The sequence below is a fragment of the Stylophora pistillata genome, chromosome 1, assembly GCF_964205215.1.
Source record: "Stylophora pistillata chromosome 1, jaStyPist1.2, whole genome shotgun sequence".
NCBI classification, from domain to species: Eukaryota; Metazoa; Cnidaria; class Anthozoa; order Scleractinia; family Pocilloporidae; genus Stylophora; species Stylophora pistillata.
In genome coordinates this window covers 44,024,051-44,045,758 of record NC_142519.1, presented here as the reverse complement: position 1 = coordinate 44,045,758, position 21,708 = coordinate 44,024,051, and the positions used below count along the sequence as shown (strand labels likewise).

The following is a 21,708-nucleotide window of genomic DNA, read 5'->3' as shown; positions in this document are numbered from 1 at the left end:
AGTACAGCTCGCAGTTCTCTTTGGAAGTTACCTCAATCCCCGTCTACTAATGAGCTTTCGCGACCTAATGCTGGAAAGTCCAGCTGTACGTGCACGTGGGAATGTTTTTAACCCTTAACTCCCAGGAGAGACCGAGACAGAATGCCTCTCTTCAATATCGATATTATATCAAGAAGACAAGTGATTACTGAGATTAAAGAAAAATATCAATTAAGGAATCATAAATTGATTTAATATCAAACTCTCCTCACTAACATCATGACAATTGTATAACAGACAGTAAGGAGAATTAATTTGGATATATCAACAAAGTTGAAATGGTAAATTGGCCACCGTAACGATTACAAAAGCTGACGTTTCGAGCGTTAGCCCTTCGTCGGAGCGAAGGGCTAACGCTCGAAACGTCAGCTTTTGTAATCGTTACGGTGGCCAATTTACCATTTCAACTTTGTTGATATATCCAAATTATTTCGTTACTCCCACCGACGCAGCCCCAAACAGTTTCTTTCGAAACTATCAGCCTTTATTCATTAGTAAGGAGAATTACTGATGTGACCTTGGCAGTGAAAGGGTCAAACGGTAGATTTTTGAAGTGATATGGGATGCAACCAGGTAAAAGAGTAATACGCACATACTTTGATACAATGGTTGATGGACAGACACAGGCGTAATTTGTTTGCATTTGAAAGTTGAGCAAAGACAAGCACGAAACGAGTGTGAAGGGCCACACTCGAATGAGAACGGCTCTCCATTGCTCTTTGTTTTTCTTCGTTCGTTTCGAGTGCCGACAGAAGAGGCCACTAGAGAACTACCTTCAGAGACGTTCCTTGAAAAATTACCTTTCTCATTTAATTGACACATATGGGTAAGACTGCATAGCGTCAAATTTAAACAAACAAACTTGTTAGGTAATTAACTTCAGGACATACGGAAGCTTACAGCAGAGAACTGCGACTTCAGATACAAAACTCTAAATATGTTGTTAATATTAAGCATAACGGTATAATCAATTTTGACAATGTATAACACTCTTAATCACAAAACACTATAGACATTGATACACTCTATGAATTCATACACACCATAACAAATTATACCAGTGAACACAATACAACCCATTCTTTAGCAAATTTCATCTTTTAAAGAGCAAGGAATAAATAAAATTGTATCTATTTCACGGCCTTCTTTAAGACCTCAAATTATGAAACTGAGTGAAGTAATTGTATTTGAGGTACATAATTCTTCATGTTAGCTAATGCTCAGGTCTCCCGTTGGTCTCTCTGAGTTGGCCAGTAGGTCGCTGATATGTTTTTGATTCTCCTCGAGCTCTTCGAGTCTTTCTCTTACTGTTATTATATCCCGCTGTTGTCGATCCTACAACAAATTCCAGAAGTAATGTCATTTTCCAATCATTACAAAGCTACCAGTTCGAGTTTGATTTGCGTTTCAGTTCGATAATAATAGACATGAAAAAAAAAAAAATATATATATATATTACGCACTTCTGATTGGCTGAAAACGAGTGTACTTTTCATGTAATACAAGTGCACAGCTGTAACACGAGTGCAAATTACAAATAGCGCACGCGCTGTCATAATTTCGTCTATCTCGCCTTTCTGTGGGTTTTTTTTTCATGTAAAATTATCAATAGGAGAAAAAGTAATTTTGAAAAAAATTATTCTTGCTTATCAACACTAAATTGCACTCGAAATCATGTCCCTACCTGTAATAACCACAAACAAACCACAGTTGTAAAAGGTAGATACATCATATATGGTAAATATACTATGCCGACAATCCTACTTGAATTTTCTTTTCAACAGAATTCAAAGCATTTCAACTGATCAAAAGTAACACCTCAATGTAGGATTAATCAAGCGAATCGAATTCTATTTACGGGAAGATAGCTTCGCTGCTACGCTCAATAGATCATCACACTGATAGACTGTCTTTCGATGGAGTGTCGTTTAACCAAAACTAAAGTACTTACAAGCCAAAGCATTAGAAAGGAAAATACCTTAAAGAGCCAGTGAGAACTCTAAGTTCAATCACGTTACCTAAAAGCGCAGGAAAACGTCTAAAAGCGCGGGAAAACGCCTAAAAGCGCAGGAAAACGCCGGCGACCAGAGTCGCAGTTAGTTTTAGTTTTGCATCTGATTGGTTGAGGAATAGCGCAAGCTTTTAAGACTACTCTATGAGCGGTGAAAATTTCTTTCGACACTCATTTGAAAATTGTTCTCATATGAGGCGAGAAGTCGAGTTTACCTGGTCTAGAGTTGAATTAAATGGCACAGGTGAGCTTGTGTTGGGAATAAACGCCACTCCTGTACCCTGACTACCGTCCAGGACGCTCTTAAAACGATGCTGTTTTTTCCTAAACTGTTTCCGTGAAGAAAAAAAAAGGTAATAAATAAAGAAACAGTCAAAGTACTTTCTGTTTCAATTACTGGTACTATATCGAAAACTATCAGCGCATGTTCAAATTACTCTCTGCATGAAATCCCAATGAAAGCAGTTTCAAGTAAATGTGCTTCCTTGGGTAAGACACTTTTACTTTCTCACTTTTTTTGCGGAGGGGGGGGGGAGTTGAAACGAAGAAATGAGAGAAGGGGAGCGAGGAAAGGGGGGGGGGAGTTCCTTTCAAGAGAAGTAAGCTTTACCAACCTTCGCTATTTGGCTGTGTAATTTCTTTCTCTATCACCTATCACCTTTCCAATTTTCGCGCTTAACAGCCTCGCTGGGAACTTACGACTATTGGAAAACACCAGTGTTGTAAAATAACTCGCGCATGCACAGGTCACTACAGAGTAAACTCGTTCGTTAAGATCCCAGCTGGTCATTTGCGAAGGAGAGTTTTTCTTCACGTTTTTCCGTATCGCTGTTTTACCAAAGAGTAAATTGATTAAAGAAAGAGCCCAAGTAGCAAAAACACTAAATATTAACAAACCTTCTCAAACTGTCTCTTTATTTTCTCGTTCTCAAACTCTAAATGCTTCCTGAAAAAGTCAACGATCGCTACCATATTTAACGATATCTGCTCATACAAGTACTCGATACACGTTTTCTTGGCACAAAACAACTAGAAAAACGGCTGTGGATAGACTACTCACTCCAGACTAAGCTTACATACTGTGTACGTTTAGTGGTAAACAAAAAAAAAGGCAATATAAAAACTCACACGAATTAGCCTTAAGTTCAAATACTTACTTGACTGAATCTTTCTCTAGTTTCAGTTGTTCCTCTCGAGCTTCTAAGACTTGCATTCTATCCTTAAGATCACCGATTTCTTCTTTGTTTTTCTTAGATTTCTGTTAGAGAACAGAAATAAGTGAAAAAACTCAGTTGTCACATGTGTCAAAAATATTGTACACAGTATGTCCCTTGGTAGTTTTTAATGCGCCAGAAAGGCAGCTACACGAAGGATGGAGGGCAACAAAATTATTGCACACAGACAAGACAATAGTCCACCTAATTATCTGTTATCCACACCTTTTTGTATTCTTTTTCAAGTTTTCTTGACTTCTCTTCATTTCCTTTCAGTTTTTTCTCCAATTCACTAATTTCTTTTTCCAATTCATTCTTTTCATCCTTCCACTGTTGCCTGAAAAACAAAAATCATAACTATAACAGCTAGTGCGGTGACTAAAAGTATAAATATACACAATTGTATTGCGTTTGCAGGTAAAACCTTCTCTGACGAAGAAAACAAAAATTGGTGATCACCTATTCTGTTCGAGATTGCCCCGGCTTTCCTCTTGTTGTCTCTGTAAATCTGTTCTTGCAATACCTGAGACAAAAAAACGCTACCTCTTAATACAAACTGAAAAAGCTTAATTAGGTTTAAGAAACATGGATAGCAAACAGAGTCGGTCCTCTGGCATATGGATGAAAAATGTGAAAACCACTCCAAACGTAAAGTTGCGAGGAGGCGCCATGTGGCGTTGATCGGTTGGTGAATACATAAAAAGATGAAAAAAATTCAAAAGAGTAGGCAGGCAAAGAAAGAGCGCCGCTAGGAGGAGGGCATAACAATCCTGGAGTGCTCTCCTCACTCAGCCGAAAACTGCTTTAGAATTATGACTGTTTCTCACTTAATTCGTCATTGAGTAACTCAAGCGATGTTTTGAGCCTGTCATTTGCTGCCAAAAGTTGCTGTTCGTTGCTCAAGAGACTGAAAGGAGAAAGAAATACATGTTACAAAACAGCTCCCAAATGGGGAGCAATTTTTACTAGAGTTGCATGTTATGGACGCTCCGCAGCATCACTGGGTAGGGTAAGGTAAAATCTGTTTACGAGCCAAGAGGCCCATCAGGCCGGCGCTTAACTCCGGTTTCTGTCGCACAAAGCGACTAGGAGTATTTCTACTCTACTCCCCCCTGAATGGGATGCTAGTCCATCGCAGGGTTACCCCCCTGCATTAAATTTGCCGGTACCCATTTAAACATCTGGGTGAAGAGAGGCACTATGAGAGTAAAGTGTCCTGCCTAAGAACACCGGGCTCGGACCCGGACCACTCGATCCGGAGTCGAGTGCACCAACCACGAGGCCACCGCGCATCCCTATGTCCAGCCCATCTAATCTGACTTCAATCCCGAAGACGGCTCAATCCCCATTTCCCACTCCACAAGTTTTTCTCATGCACTTCATCCTAAGTATTATTACTGTACATAGAGTAAAGTACTGTACATAGAGTACAGCTACCTTCTGGATTTATGAGGCAGAACGGAAGGTCTTATTGTTATAAATTCATCACTTAAGGAGTATGGAGGTGTAGGGGACCAAGTGCACGCCACGCCCCTTCTTGACTAGCCTTACTGTAAGGATTCGACTTCCAACCACAGTTTACACTTTCTCTTCAATTCACCAAGAACCTCACCTTTGATACTGGTTTTGAAGCTGCTGCTGTTTTTGCTTCAAATCCTGGGTTCGAGATTTTTCCTAAAGAGAAAAAAACTTGGTGAATTTTATTTGTTTTTTTAAACATGATATGTAAACTAGCCCCACTTTTTATGTTTCAATAAAGTAAGGATTATTTCTTTTATTTTACGACATGGCCACTGTTGAGAACGACTCAAAAAATCCGCGATTAAACTCAACCTTTTACTTTATTTTGACTAAGGACAAAACCTCCCTGGCGAATACTCGATCTACACGAGGCAAAATCTCGAACTAAGTAAAAGCACTTGACATTTGATCCCTGTCACTCATTTTAAAAATACCATAAGTGTAACGCAACGTCACGTTCTCCTGAACAGCCACCAACCTTATCAAGTTCATTGGCTGTGTTTCGCATTTCTTGAAGCTGATTCCTCAGCTGATTGCATTCCTTTTCTGCCACGTTCTTTAAAGTATAGAGAAATATATAAAATCACCCGTTAGATAATTGAGGGTCACTGTTAAAAACCCAATGACCAGTAGCACAATCACCACGCCCATTTGGTGCTGTCAAAAAACTTTCACTGATTTCTCATGTTTAACATTTACTAAAAAGCCAGATTTTTGCTCACAGCTAAAGTTGTCTTTGGTGATTACTATAAAGGCAATAGAAGGGTAAAACACATTACTGTTTCTGAGAAAATAAACAAAAAAGATTGAAAAAGGGTCCATATTTGAATGTAACGCGTAACACAATTCTTAGGGTAAAATTTTTCAAAACCAATTTTTTGTAAAAAAGGAAGCTCGCATGGAGAAATGGATTACACCTAATAATAACACACAATAAACACTACAATTGAGCAAAGTTTCAACATTTTAAGTTTATTGATATACATCAAAGGATTCATCAGTTTTGAATATCCTTCCTGTAACGCTGCTGTTTAGAGAATGGAGATTCAGAAAGTACTTGTCCATTGCAAGCCAACCTTGAAACCTATGAAGATAAAAACATACGAACTAAATGCTCATACCTTGAGTTTTAACATGGCAAAGAATTGATCAAAAGCAATAAATACAAACAGAGAAAATACAGTTTAAAGAAGTCGCTACGGTTTATTGTAACGGGGTTACGCAATAATATTTCTTGCCATCTTACCTTTTCCTTCAACCTTCTGATCCAAACAAAGTACAATGGGCTTTCAAAACTGAGCAGATCGGAATGCTCACAAGTTCACCTTGTTATTTCCATAGTTTTGAGCTCACAGCTTTAAAAACGGCTAAAATATTAGCTTCGGATTGAGTCGCTACGATTTTCGCCATCTTAACTTTGTTTACGAAACAGAGTGTGGGCAAATTCAGCGTCTTCAACCGTCTTGAAACCCGAAATTCTCTCCGTAAACACGCCATGCTTTCTTCACGAACTAAAGCTCTGTAACCTCTCCTCATATCATTATTTAGGGGGGCTCCAAGGCATTTTTAAGGGCCATAATTTTCTGGGAATTGAGCAATCTGTAAATACCGCGTGTGTACAAGACAGCGTGTCTCCACGTGAAATTGGCGTATTTTGTTCTCGAAAACATCATGGAAGGTAAAGGAGAAAACAAGCTTTCACGTATTGAAGAGTGGAGAGAAAAAAAGAGAGAAAAAAACAGACAGAAGAACCTAAAGTACAACGAAAAGAATCGTGAGAAAAGAGCTGCTTATGCCAGAGAAAGACGGCATGCCGACAAGACAGATCATCAGCAAACGCGCCAACGAACAGCACAAGCAGCAAAAAAATCAAAGAAACTTCAAGAAAAAAAAGAAAAGAAAGCTGTCTTGGAAACAAATATGGAAAAAGTGCGACGACAAACACGAGAGAGGGTTAAGAAGTTGAGGGAAAAAAAGAAGCAAATCGCTAACGCAGGAGAGGTAAGAGATGCCGGCAGCCAAGCTAACGATAATGTTGCAGGCTTCAGAAACAGAATGGCGGCAAGTAGAGCAGTAAAGAAAGTTAAAAAAGCATTGCCTGAAACTCCAGAAAAGCGTGCTGAGATAATGAAGAAGATAGGTGCAAGTCCGAGAACGAGGAAACATCTTGTCAAAGCAGGAATCATGACGACTCCGGAAGAGGAAAAAGAGAGCAAGGTTTTAAAAGCAATGGCAGCTGACATCAAAGAGGGCTTAGAGGAAGTTAAAAGGAGTGGCTCGAATGAGAAACGAACTGCTTTGAGAGCCTTCAAGTCCCTGGCTTTTGGACAAAACGTAAAAAAATCTCGGGCCCAACGTTCTTTAGCAAAAGTCGTCTCTCTGAACAGGAAGAGCATTGGACGTGGAATTAAAAGAAGAATGGAAATTTTGAAGGGGGAGGAACCAAGTTGGCTCGTTTCTAAAAGGAAAGTGAGATTTGATGCTGTTCCTGAGGAGGTCAAGAGGAATGTTTACGATTTTTGGACGACCCAAGCTAGCCGTCCAACAGGAGACAAAAAGGATTTTGTTCGCTATCGTACGGGAAAGAGCCAGTATACAGAACATGCCAAGCACATCCTGGAAAAGTCTCAGACAGAAGCATTCCTAGAATTCCAGGCCCTCTATCCTGGCGTAAAGATAAAGCAAAGGAAATTTGAATCGCTCAAGCCTTTCTTCGTGAAAGCCGCAAAAGAACGCGATAGAAAGTCCTGCCTTTGTCGGAAGCACGTAGAGATCAAGATCGTCCTTGGAGATTGTATGAAATTTCGCAAAGCAGCCTTAAAGGAGAGAGATCATGAGAGTGTTAATGTTCTTGCCACTATTACAGAAGCTGCAGAACTGACTCTTTGCCCCAAAGCAGAAGAAGATCCTTACCATAAACTGGCCTGTTTGGAAAGAGAGTGTGAGCATTGTGGTGTCCACCTGATGAAACTCCTTCCAGAGGAAGAATCAATTGAAGGTACAGTTATTTGGAGACGCTACGATTATGTCTCAACAGGGAAATTTTTGGCAAATGGTCAGGAAAAGAAGAAGCTGGCCCTTGTAACAAAAGAAACACCACCATCAGAAATGTTTGGCTACTTCAAGAACCTCATGAAAGATTATCCAATGCATTCCTTTATGGCCAAGTGGCAACGCGATCAGCTTGACACTTTGCTTGAGCATTTACCTATTGATCATGCAGTCGCCATTCATGACTATTCAGAAGGATACACCTGTAGGTCGCAAGATGAGACGCAGTCTGAATACTTTGACGTAGCGAAAGTGTCGTTGCATGTAACTATACTCTACCGCCATGCTACAGAAGTTAACGATGGTATTGAAAGTACAGAGGAGAACCCAGAGATTGTAAAGGAGCACGTGTTTGTGATTTCCGATGATGTCATTCAAGACAACAGTTCTGTTCACAAAGTACAGGAACTTCTGAACAATTACATCACAAACGACCTTGGCCAACAAGTTAAAATTATGCACGAATTTACCGATGGGTGTGCAGCCCAGTACAAGTCTCGCCACTGCCTGGGAGATTTGTCCTGTTGCGTTGCAGACTTTGGCTTCAAAGTGCAGCGCAATTTCTTCGAAACCTCACATGCCAAAGGCGAACAGGACGCTGCTGGTTCTCATGTAAAACAGAAAGTTAGCCAGGCAGTACTGCGTCGAACAGCCGCCATCAAAAGCGCCAAGGATATGCACACTTACCTGACAGAAAGTTTTACTTTGCCTACTGCGTCAAGCTTCTTGTCAAGAACAAAATCTGTCAACTTAAAACAGCGCCTCTTCTTCTATGTGCCAGCATCTGGCGAGGGATCAGTCAACAGAAACAGACCAGAGCGCAAATTTAGAGAGATCAAGGGAATCAGAAAGATCCATGCAGTTAAGTGCACCACAGAACAAGGAAAGGTGTACACACGTGAACGGTCCTGCTATTGTCTTGACTGCCTGCTAGAAACTGGTGACTCTTGTGCTAACTCTGAGTGGGTTGATGACTGGAAAGAGCTGAAGATTGAAAGAGAAGCATCACCAGCAATTACTAGGAATGCACAGGAAGACACTGTGGCAGTGACAACAGAAACAGCTGTCAGAATAGCTGACTTAGCCGTAGCAGGCAGTGTGGTTGCAGTTGCAGCAGATGCCGACTCCAGCTATGACTATTATCTTTTGAAAGTCAACAGTGACGGAGTTGAGGAGCTAGCAGCAGATGTGACAGATGCTTATGGCAGCATTTACAACACAGGGCAGGAAGTTCTTAAAGGAAACTTTTTCCTAAGAGACAACCTAATCGACATGACATATAAACTTGACGAAAGTAAAGTTGCCATTGTTCATGCAGCGACTGTGAGGCACATTTGTTCTGACCTTCGCACTGTAAAGAGAGGAAGAAAGTCAGTGTATAGAGTACCTGTGATTCTCAATGAGGAGATACTGGCCTCCATGTAATATGAAATGTCTATTAAAAGGTTAAACATTGTTTTATTTATATGGTTTTCTTGTATTGGTGAGCTGATAACCTTGAAAATACCACGCCCGCAAAGAATTCTGGGTAAAATCAAAACTCTTACAAAACATGCGAAAAATGAAATATTTTTCAAAAAAACAGCAAGACTTGTCATATTCTGGGTAAAATGAAGCTAAAAGAGTGATTTGGGTCAAAAGTATCAATTTTGCTATTTTTAAGGCATGTTACAGGATTGGGAGTGATGATTGTGCTACTGATCAATCTAACGTTGTACTTCAACCCTGTAGAAAATAACCCTCTATGTACTGATTGATTCTACGACTACCTCAATATACGTGGTCATGTTAACGCTTTTGTAAAATGCATTATTGAGCCCCGTCCACCAGGGCAGTAATGGTGGATGCACAAGGGGTTTACAGAGAAGAGACTACTTTCCTCTCCCGTATCCCCCTTTTGTGATGAGAATACTCTTTAGTAGGAGTACAAACCTTCAATTCTGTGGCTGATCTGACTTGGTCTTCGAGTTTCTCAATTTGAATACGATGGGCGGCATCGGAATCTGCTTTTGCTCTGAAAACAAAACATATCTGTAAAACGGATTATGCCAACGCGCCTTCAACGTGCACAGAGGGTAGGACAGAGAGAGAGAGAGAGAGAGAGGGGGGGAGGGGGAGGGTTAATGGCACATCCGGCCTCAAAAAACTTGAAAACCGGTCCTGACTCGTAGAACCTGACCGCTTCCCGCTTTCCGCTTCTCGATTCAGTTTGTCATGTGCTGTGAGGATTTCGCGATACCTTTTCAAACACCAGCGGAAAAAAAAAAACAAAAAAACAAAAACAGAGGGTAAATTCTACGTGGAGAGGACCAAAACAGAAAATATATAACAAAAAGTCACTTTGCTACTAAATACACATATGATGAAGACTTAAAAGGAATTCAAATCCGGATTTAATTAAAAAAAGATGGATCAGGCCATAAAATAGCACAGCTAAAGGGTTGTAAGAAAATTTCCAAACCCCAGGTCAACCCTCTCTGTACACACACCTGTACCTTACATGACGTTCGTAGGGTTATTACACTGATAGCTGCGTTAGTAAGAAATGTGTGCATACCTTTCCATCTGTCCCACGCTGGCCTCCAACTGTAAAGGGAGAAAAAAATTAGGACGTGAATTTATGACAACTCCACATTAAAACGTTTTATTTTTCCTTGCTTCTGTTTACAGTCTCCTTACACCGGCATGGATGGTTTGATGATGACAGATGTGTACAAAAGTTAATCTTGATCTTTCTGTCATAACTGGTGTTGAATTTCCAATATTAAGGAATGCAGTCAAATTGCAACGAAACTGCCCTTCAAATACCCAAAGGTGAGAGATGCCAATTTACACAAAATATTTCGATAAGCAATACTTTATGAAAGCATTTTAAGGCTTAAAACCTTTTCTAGCCGAATAGTCTCCCGGAACAGCACATTAACGTGTTTAAGATCCTTTTGCTGTCCTCTGTGCAGCCTTGAAAACTAACCTGAAGTTTAGCCTGCTCTAACTGAGTTATTTTCTCCCATTCCGCTTCTCTTGCTGACTGCACTCGTTTACTCAGTTCATGTTCCTGGTAAAAGAGCATGAAATCTATGATGTAAAGGGAACAGCTGCTTCCATCAAGTACATTTACTAGACGAAAACTTATTCGAGCAGCCGAAATGTCGCAGTCCACAACGTTAATAGTAACATCGTGAGACTAACAAAAATATTGATAAATCATCTTCAATATTCACCATAATGAATAACCACAAATTTGTTTATTACCTACAGCTTGTACAGAATACACCACCAAGTTCACAAGAACCATCATTTCAACTAGAAAGATTCGTGACACAAGTCTACTGAGTGCAACAAGTTCGAAATTACTCGTTAACTTCCCTAAGGTAAAACTATTGAGAAAACCGACTACATTTCTGGTGGGACGAAAGGAGAAGAAAACCCAAACGAAAAAAGAAACAAAAAAAAAAAAAATTGTTCGATAAGAGCGGAGCTGAGGAGAAATAAGCTTGACCGAGTCAAACAAGTTGTGTTTCGCTTCCAAGCTTATAATTCTTGATTTCGGGCTCCTCTTTCTCTTCCCTGTGGGAAACTGGAACAGTTAAACCTTTATCCAGTTGTATTCTTTGTAATCTATTTGGATTTTAATTTCAGTGATGCGTTAGAGTGAAAATGAATTTGGATCCAAGTACGGGAATCACTGGATGTTTCCAGTGGTCTAATGATGTAGACTAATAACAGCCTAAATACCTTTTCGTCAATGGTTTTCTTGAGATGTTCCACCGTTCTTTCCAATACTTGTACTTTGTTGTTATAATTTTCTAACTCTGCTTTTAATACATCACATTCTCGTTCCAGATCACCTTTGTTCTTCATTAGGCTGAAATTCAAAATGCAATGAGACTCGAATACTGTGAAGTACGTTATAACGTATCTAAATAAGATACATTGTGAATCTGCCACCACATACCTGATTTTCAAATTGCTCAGTTCAACTTTGTGTTTGTGTGACATTTCCTCCATTTGGCTGAAGATGAAACAATGGTACATGAATAGTACACTGAATATTAGTTTTCATGCCACAGAAAAACACTATTTTTATGTCAGCTATCTTAGTTTGCTATTGCATATCAACAACATGCCAGACAGAATAATAACAATAAATGAGCATTTATTGTCATTAGACCCCCGGTATAACAAATTTTAGGTCTGCAGCACAAAAACACAACTCAAAATAAATCCAGTGATTAGTCAAACTATATAATTAGTATAATTTCAGAGCTGAGCAAAGAGTTTCCAGCAATCTGATTGGTCGAGCGGTTCCTTATATGACGCTATATAAACCGCTCCACACGGTTTATATAAAATGATAAAATAAATTGTCAATAAATGTTACTAAAATGTTATGATTTTAGAAATTTCTCTGTTGTTCAGCTCTGAAATTTTTATACTAAAACAATTATTAGAGAAAAATCGAGTTTCCAGATGGATTTGAACCCACGACCCTCCGTGATCTAGTCGGATCCTCTAACCACTGAGCTACAGGAGACTCTATGGTGAACAAGGGTCAATTAGTGGGTATTGACTGCACTAGCTGATGTTAGGCTGCGCTAGCTGATGTTTGGCTGTGTAGCCGCGTGATGCAGTTCCAGTCAATACCACTAATTGACCCTTGCTCACCATAGAGTCTCCTGTAGCTCAGTGGTTAGAGCATCTGACTAGATCACGGAGGGTCGTGGGTTCAAATCCCATCTGGAAACTTGATATTTCTCTTATATCAGAAATTGTTTATTTCATCAAAACAATTATTCGCCTCAGGTTCGGTGAATATTGTCAAATAATCCCCTCGACTTCGTCTCGGGGATTATTCGACAATATTCACCTCCCCTTCAGCGAATAATTGTTAAATATAATGTAAACTTGTGACCATTCATGAGATGGGACCCTTTGTAAATGAATGCAATGTTGTCAACCTCAATCCAAACCTTTTTTGAGACATGGCCTCTTTTTCCAGTCTGTTTATTTCTGTCGTCATCTCCTCCTTCAACCAAAACAACACAATTAATACAAAATAATGAAAGTGTTACATGACAAAATTTTAAAATTGACTTGGAGAGATACTGTATGCACGCTTCACTACTTGGCAAATCTTTTGAAAGGGCAAAATTTGACAAGAAACCTTTTTCCTAAACAACATGGTCACACAAAACATGTACATGTAACTAGCCAAGTATAGAGTTTTGCTTGTCAGATTCTCTCAGCATTTTAAGTTTGAAGGGGTTTATACCCTGATAAAACAAGTAATGGGCTACATTGACAAAAAAGATCTTGCGTATATGTTTTTTTTTTTTTGTAACTGGCAAGTGCAAAGCTCTACAGCAGATCTGAAGTGAAACGAGGAGGTCATTAGGTCTATGCTGTGCCAAATCACTAAAACTTTGCCTAATGACTACCAATGACAAATTCAAAGTTAATTTTGATTGCCTTTGGTTCATTGATCCACACAAATCATCCCCTCCATTGTTACAGTAATAAACAGTGTTAATTATAATAAATGATTTCACTATAAATTATACAGTTACATGCAATTTCAAACCTGTGTTTCATTGTTTTTCTGATATTCTGCCTGTAAAGTTTCACATTGGAGCTTTAAAGAATCTCGCTCAGTCTGAAGAGATAAGCAACATAACCCATGAAAAAAATTACCAGGTAATTCATTTGCAACAAGCAAGCTTGTAATGAGCTTGGCTTACATAACGATATCAAAATATCACAAACATGATGATCAACTTGTACCTCAAGTGATTTACACTTTGCTGTCATTTCTGTCAGTTGCCGTGCTTGCAATCTGGATACCTGGGATATCACAGGATATCAAAAAATTAAATCAATGATTGAATATTTTAATTAATAAATTGTACAAAAAGATATTATACAGAACCCCTAAATGGTACACGTAACCCTGCTAAACCATAATGCTGCCAATAATGAAGAACAATTTTCATGCTGTAGCCCGATAAACGATTATGCATTTCACTCACATGGTCAGACTGTAGGCCAGATGTTTCCCGCTGAGCTCTGATTTCATCCAGTTCACTTAAGAGGCCTTTGATCTTCATGTGAAGCTGCAGAATACATGAAAAGAAGTTCAGTGTAGAAAATTAATTACCATTGAGATTAGTTGATATATACACTCTTAGAGAAAGCAAGTGCAGAATGCACACCACACCTGAGCATTTTCTCTTTGTAAAGCTCTTGTTCTTTGGGCATCATTTGGTCCATCTTGTTGTAATCTCTGTACACATGAATCTCTTTCCTTCTTAAGTGATGCAATCTTAAAAGCAAGTATTTCATGAAAAGCAAACATATTTCCAATTATATTCGTCATAAAACAACAACAGTCCATAATCTGAAGTTGTGTGCTAAATTGGTAAGCAAGAGCTCGAGGCTGAGAGCAACCTAGTTATGAATACAATACTTTCAATTATCCTGTTATGCAGAGTAATTACTGTTCTCTCCTTTGTAACAAGGCAAATCTCTACTTTGCTCCTACTACATATGCCTCTGTAAATAAATGATGTATGTACAGTGTAAATTGAACTGTTATTGTAGACTTAATATTAGCTAAAATAATCATGCATTTTACTGGCTCAAAGTATCAGAATTCAATATGCTATGTGAAACAAATTTCATTCTATGTGGCATATACTGTAGAATGTACACTGCACCATATTACAGGGTGTGACGTGAAAATTAAACATTTTGTTACCCATCATGTCCCTCCAATAAATTGAAAAATAAGTATTGATTATCAATCATCATTGTAAAATTAAACTCTCACCCTGGTCATCATTGGTGACAGCTGTTCGTGAGACTTTATGAGGACATTAACTCAAGTCTTGAAAATAACTGCTAAACAAATAATTATTTTCAGAAATAAAATGTTCAATTATTAATTTTACCTCCATTTCATGATGGGCTTGCATTTCATCAATAATTTGCTTGTGTTGGGCCTAAAAAAAAAAAAGAGTAAGAAGAGAATGAAGAGACTAAATTGCGAATCTAACAATGAATTTTGATTCCTCAGACTACAAAAAATACTCACACCAAAACACTGACATGTAGGCATAAGTGTGCTTTATTGTGATCTTAAGTTTTTAAATAATTATATATTAAACAATTTGAGGAGTTAACAACAATTATGATCTAGCAACCTGTTCGTGTTCATATTCAGACTTCAAGAAGGAATAATCATATCGCAGCTTGTTGAAGTCACTGCAGGAAAAACAAAAGTTAAATAAATGTTCTTCATGTAAATTAATCATAACCGGGCACCCATGTGCGTTAAGCGCGTGTGGGGCAGAGCCCCATACCCATGGAATATGGTCAACTTCTTTTCATTTGGTTGTCACGTGACTGACTGAGCATGCGTGCGTGCCTAAGGGAGGGGTGACTCAGGTAAGTCTCAAGTGGCAAATGCACATCTTTTATGTTATCATTAATATTATGAACTTGGGAGCTCTGCTTTTAGGCTTTGCTAAATCTATATATTAAAATAGTATTTTGTGTTCACTATTTATCGCGTACATACTTTCTTGGCAATCATTACAGTGGGGTTTTCTTAAAAATATCACACTGTACATTTCACTGTAAATAAATTCATCCAGGCAGGAAAAATCATTATAAGGCAATTAATTATTGGTCCATGCTGTAGTACATCAGCATCCATTCACGAATATATGAAGAAGAGTTAATTGCTAAAGGCAATCAGCCAAAAGCAACCCTAGCTTGCTCTCTGAGTGCTCTTCAAACTTCCCATTCGAGAGCTTTAAATCTCAGACGCAGGAGCATTATGTAACCTGCCACAGAAATCAATTGTTTCATAAAATGTCCAACCCGTTTGTTAAATGAGGCTGTAGAAATAGAAGGGTCCCTAGTTTTTATGGCTTCTTCTGGTTTTTAAGAGAGTTAAGTACTCTTTTTTTTTTTTTCTTGAAATCATTCTTTAATCAGAAATTTAAAGAAAACGACAAAACTTTTGAGTTTAAAAGACATGTTTCGACAGAAACCTCTGTCATCTTCGGTTGATTAACAAAGCGTTACAAGTTGAATTTATAAGTACATGCTAATTAAGCTAGTAACTACAGAAAACGTGACAATGTGAAAATTATAAGGATGGCTTTAGATTTACATGATGTCATTGTTGATTCAAAGAAGGTTGTTCTCTTTGAATGTGAATAGCTTCTTTTATCTTGAGTTGGAAACTCCTAGAGGTGTGATCCAAGATATGGAAACAATCTACTGAACACAAGGATTTCCATAAGCTTAGTAATGTCTTCATGTAGCCCCAACCAGGTGTTGTTAATCTTATAGGCCCTGTCAACAAGAGTCTTGATGAGACCCACTTTGTAGGAGTACGAAGTGAAACTGAAATAATTAGTTAATAAACCAGTAAAGGTTTTCTTACGGTAAACTCGAGTTAGAAAAGAATCGGGGTTATTGTTGTCAACTAGAACATCTAAAAAAGGTAATTGATGATGAGCTTCTGTCTCCTTAGTAAACATAATCTTGGGGTGTCTAGAGTTGATGTAGTCGAAAAATCTAATGGCATCATGTTCTGAGTGAAATAAACAAATTATTTCTGATTATTTAATCAGAAATTAAAATGCAGAGTACAAATGACCTTGCTTTTTCTGAAGACAATCACTCTGCTACACTAACCACCTATCATTAGAGTGTCCAATGGGGGGAATTGTAGCAATGGTCATGCAATTGAATTTGAGTGCACAAGTCTACTGGCTATGTTTGTTGGTTTACACAGTGAATTGTAGTTCAAAGGACATAGTTCTTCCTCAAAGTGATTTTAAACTAGCTACATATGAGTTTATCTGTTCTCCTTTATGCCAGACAAAAAAATTGTAACTTGCATTAAATAGTACTGTATGAAATAATTTTAGTCTGAAATTCAGTGCCATTGAGGAATCATGAGGCAAACAAAACTAACCTTCTGTATTTATCTAGTTCACTTTCCATTGCTTCATATCTCTAAAAATATAAGGAAAACATAAACTGATTTTTTAAACATATTTTAACCCGAACACAGGAAGTAAGGACGTTTAGTATTTTTCTTCGCTTAATGACAAGATACCTTTTAATTTCTTCATTTTGATACATGTATTATTACAGGCTTTCAACACAGTTACAGCACATGTGTATTCCAAAGCTGTTGAATGTGGTACATGTGTGTACATCAAATACAAATCACCATATATACAAACCGCATACCTCTTTGTAAGGTCCCTCTACCTCTTCTCGTAACTTTACCCTCAACAGCTCCATTCTCTGAGGTGTTACAACCTACAAAACAAAACAAAAAATGTAAAATTTGAGCATTATTGATTAAACAAAAGTTCAGTAGAGCCATATACAGTGTCTAATTATGATGGGCTAGTACTTTTATTGCAGGAAACTTGCAGTGGTTATATTATTTCTCACTGTCGAAAGATGTTTTAATGACTTTGTTGTTAGAAAAGCAGCGACTAATATTTTCTTGTAACATTCATTAAATTGACCGGAAACTACAAAGATTATAAACCAGCTAAAAGCACCCACAACTACTTTGCTATTTTGCAAGATCAAAGCAATCAATTTATTTCTAAATTAACAGGTTTTGCTCCACATTCATATCAGGATGGCATTTAACCAGAATCTTCTGTTTGATCAAGAAAATGCAGTAATACAAACCCTTAAGAGTGACCAACATCTAATTTCTCCTAAAAATATCACCCCTGAATGAAACGTTAATGTGGGGAGAATAAAAGAAATTATCACCAACCAAAGAAGCTTGTTGATTGTTAAACAAATTCTCCTTGTCAGCACCTTAGGAAATGTATAGAGAACAGTATGGAAAAAATGCATACTGATGTGAGGGCGGAAAGGATTCCTAGTTTATTGTAGGTAACCTGTGCTCTGATCTCTTCACATTCCCGAATCTTAGCATCTCTTTCTGCCCTCATTCTTTCAACAGCTTCTTGGCTTTGTTCCTGGGTTCTCTTTATCTCTTCTCTGGCATCTTTAAGCTCTTGCCCTTTCCTTTCATCCATCTACAACATAAATGAGTAACTCTAATGAATAATTGTTTTATTAAAAATGTTAAATCAAATTATGAAATTTTATTAAATTTTTTAACTCCCTTTTAATTTTAAGCTGACGCGTACATACGCTCACTATATTTGTAGATTATGGCATATTGGCTCATATACCATAATGACTTAAAGCCAATAAAAAGTCTTGAATTGCATTATCCAATGATCCAGTTTCTAATAATACTCATTACACTCCTGCTGTACTGCAAAAAGTGTTTGAACTGAACTTTTGTAAATCAAGTTGCATTGAATGGCGGCACACTGCAGGAAATCTCTGCTAATTGAAAACTCACATCTTGCAGCTGTAGGTGTTCAGCCTTCAGAGTCTCGTAGGTGGTCCGCAGTTTCTCAATTCTTATCTTTTGCTCTGTAACAACAGCTTCAAGGTTTCCCATTTTCTCCAGTTTTTGTAGAATTTCAGTCTGCTGACCTGCCATGATGATTTCTAAACAAACAATAAAGAAAAGAAGAAATTGAATTTTTCCATAAACAGAGGAGTCGTGCTATTTGGAACATCCCAGAATCCTACAACAATGGCAACAAGGTACCACATGTTACAGCTATCAAGACAACATAACATAAAAAGTAAACCATAAACAAATACTAGTTATCCACTCGCATTATCAATCAGGAAATAGCTACCATACTCACTATCTATTTTATCAATCAGGTAAGATTGGTTACCCTATTTGCTATCTAAATGTATTTGTGATAGAAAAGGAGAATATTGAGCAGCCTAACATTTTGTGTTTGTGAACAAAATAAAATATGAGCCTGTCTTGTTAACAAGCCCTACTGACTTCCAAGATCTGATTGTTAATTCTCCCCCCTAGACAGGGCTCGACACTAACTGTAGGCCCACTAGTAGAAATTCAGTTTTGGCAAGACAGTTTTTTTTATTTCCACTGGCCAGTTTGGCTATAGTAAACAAACTGAAATAATCATAACATCTAAGATGTCACTAGCCACTTGGAGCATTGAGCCCTGCTAGCCTCTAAACATTTCCTTGTAAATTTGATAAGTTTGAGTATTCTCATCACCTGTTTGCTAGATAATGTAATTGGATATCACAGGAAAAAATTCCATGTTAATAATTTCTAGAAGCTTAAGGGTTACAATGAGCTTAGAATAATAAGTAGATTTATGCTTATAAAAATAATTAGATTATTTGCTCAAAACTTCTGTGGGATAGTTCATTCAGGTTCTGAGCTATTATCAAGCATCCTGTAAAAGAAATCTCAAACTAATGATCCAATTGTCTAATGATCCAATTGTGAATTAGTAGGGGAGGGGGTGGGGGCAGTCTCAAGTTTGACTTCAAAGGAACTTGATATAACCAGATCCCACTGGAAATGTATTATAATTATGTAGACAATAGGCCTCAGTTGAAAAAGAGTTTACATGTCTCTATCCCCTGGTTTTCTAAGGTTTTTTAAAAGTTGGCTGAAAAGTGGAGCCAGTGTAAGAATTCTTCTTATTACCAGCCAGCTGCAATATATTTCTTATACTGATGCAGTTTGCAATTTTAAGTTCAATAATTAAACAAAACAAAAAATTTTCCTCATCCTTATATCATGACCAAACCTGAGGATTTGATCATCTGCAGATCGGTGACATTTTCCCTTTGCTAACAAGTCATTTGTTGCATTGACCCATTTGTAAGCTGTGTCGTTGCACTTTTCTAATGACAGAAGTCTATTTTAATCAAATCAATCTTAACAAAAATAACACTCTAAGATGTAACCGTAAATATATCAGATTCAAATGTACGGATAATCCACAAATATTTAATCTGACTTTAGAGACGAACTGAATTCTACAAAAATTTCAGAAGGTAAAGGAGATGTGATGAGTCAAAGTTACAAACAACCAAACAAAAATTAATGTCCCTCAAAACATTATGCTCGATAATGCCAAACAACTCCATTACCTGGGTCACGTTTCATATTCCAACGCTCTCTTGCTAAACAAAGAACAGCACAGTTCGGCGACTCGAAAACAAAGCATTCAAGTACTTGCTAACATACAAAAAAATTACCAAAACATTTTTGTTGACATAGCGCGTCGAAAGTGAAGTGAGTTATTCTAAAGTTAGGCACGGCTGGGATGAAAACTTAGCTATACATGTAGGCTATAAACTATGTTTACTACAGTTCTTCTGTGAAGTAAATCTTAATTCCACGAAGAAGTTGAAGTTAACTCGACCTATTAAACTGATCTGTGTTAAAAAAAAAAAAAAAATGTGTGGTAAATCTAGCGCCTTGTTTGAACTAAATACTCCTAATTAAGTGGAGTTTATTACCAGCAAATGCACATTTCAGCTTTGTACGAGCTCTGGAGATATCATCTTACCTTGGTTACTTAATGCTGTCTTTGTTCGGTTATTGCAGTGCTTTGTGATGTCAAAAAGTTGAAATCATTCTTGTAACGAGAGAAATTTATCGATTTTCCACTATTTGCAGAAATACAAAAGAAAACTGCCAAAGAATTATAATCAATGGCGTCCGTCGCAACCGCCCGCCATCTTAAAATAAGACGTCATGAGCTCTTTGTGTGGTTAACCACTGACACCTTGCTGACTCTCACTGCAAATATGCAAATTTATTAAAGAAGGTTGTCCACAAATGATCTCGCATATTTTGATTTTTTCCATTGTTGTCACTGTATATTGTTTTGATGATCAAATTTTGTTTACTACTGCCGATAAAAATGTGTGAATTCTTACACACGACGGTTAAATTTTGGCCGTTTCACGGCAAACTTTTAGATTTTAATTATGAGAGATTTTGAATGACCTATCTATTGTACGGTTGATGTTAGCAAAAGACCGTAAATTCCTTAAGCAAATGTAAACCTAATATTTTGGCACTTTACGATATATATTTGTATAGATATCTGTTAAATGGCCAAAATTTTAACCGTTAGCTGTAAAGCTTTCACCCCATTAAAGGTAAAAAAAAAAATTACATATCTGCCAAGCCTCATGCTAATGATTTGACTACAAAACAGAAAATTGCCAAGAAACAGAGGTACTTTTAGTCTAATAATCGTAGGGAAGGGCTAAGGAAGCAGTCATTATCTATTTCCTGGAGAAGAAGAGACGTCCCGCTCTTCCCAATATCTCTAAGAAGATCGAAAGGACCTCTGCTCGAAGGGTAGGTTTATTCACTTTATTTTACGATTCCGTTTCAACATAGTTAGTAGAGGGGTCCCCTCTACTAACTAAGGTTTCAACGCTTAAGTTAACTCCCACTCAAGATCACTAAAAGCTCCTCCCTACTCGACTATAAGGACACTAAAAGCGTTACATTACAGGCACGTGTAACAAGGCCATATATGTGCAAAAACACGCGTGCCGCATACATCTTGTTTGGTTAAATGTCAATCAAATTGAGACCAATCAACGTATCGTACAGTTTCCAAGAAACAATTGCGGACAAGTAATGATTGGTCTCTAACGAGGTAGAAAATATATTCCGGTTTTGTGAAGACACTAAGGAAACTGTAACGTTTAAAACACATCATCACAAATTCATGATGCGACGTGACAATCATAAATCATAAAGGAGGTGTCCTGGCAGACCAGTGACGATATGGTTATTGCTTAAAGTATAATTAAATATTTAAATTGTCTGTAAGGTCATTACTACAATTTGAATGTCGAACACATTAGTAATTCATCGTGTACCAAATTCTATGATAACCAGATCGTCTTCCGAGATTACATACAAGGTAAGTAGCG

At 37.7% G+C, this 21,708-nt stretch overlaps 2 protein-coding genes across 3 annotated transcripts; one reads left to right on the top strand and one right to left on the bottom strand.

Moving 5' to 3' along the window:
- Positions 1-827: 827 nt before the first annotated feature.
- On the bottom strand, positions 828-20,502 carry LOC111325165 (centrosomal protein of 83 kDa). Of its 2 annotated transcripts, XM_022928909.2 has the most exons (26): positions 20,319-20,502; positions 18,260-18,411; positions 17,784-17,924; positions 17,107-17,178; positions 16,826-16,866; positions 15,036-15,096; positions 14,784-14,834; positions 14,051-14,155; positions 13,863-13,946; positions 13,618-13,677; positions 13,418-13,489; positions 12,807-12,862; positions 11,792-11,848; positions 11,572-11,701; positions 10,808-10,891; positions 10,394-10,422; positions 9,769-9,850; positions 5,264-5,341; positions 4,877-4,938; positions 4,092-4,171; positions 3,724-3,787; positions 3,490-3,601; positions 3,208-3,308; positions 2,948-2,996; positions 2,266-2,379; positions 828-1,374 (listed from the first exon to the last, which is right to left on the bottom strand). In XM_022928909.2, the coding sequence occupies exons 2-26, from the start codon at positions 18,401-18,403 to the stop codon at positions 1,249-1,251; spliced, it is 2,055 nt and encodes a 684-aa protein (XP_022784644.1). In that variant the 5' UTR covers positions 18,404-18,411; positions 20,319-20,502; the 3' UTR covers positions 828-1,248. The 2 variants fall into 2 exon arrangements, with proteins under 2 accessions (XP_022784644.1, XP_088614545.1); XM_088758419.1 differs by lacking the exons at positions 828-1,374; positions 2,266-2,379; positions 2,948-2,996; positions 3,208-3,308 and adding an exon at positions 19,897-19,984 and having other exon boundaries at positions 3,490-3,621.
- On the top strand, positions 5,369-9,301 carry LOC111325164 (uncharacterized). Its single transcript, XM_022928907.2, has one exon. It carries the CDS (start codon positions 6,457-6,459, stop codon positions 9,259-9,261), a length of 2,805 nt encoding a protein of 934 aa, XP_022784642.2. The 5' UTR covers positions 5,369-6,456; the 3' UTR covers positions 9,262-9,301.
- Positions 20,503-21,708: the final 1,206 nt, after the last annotated feature.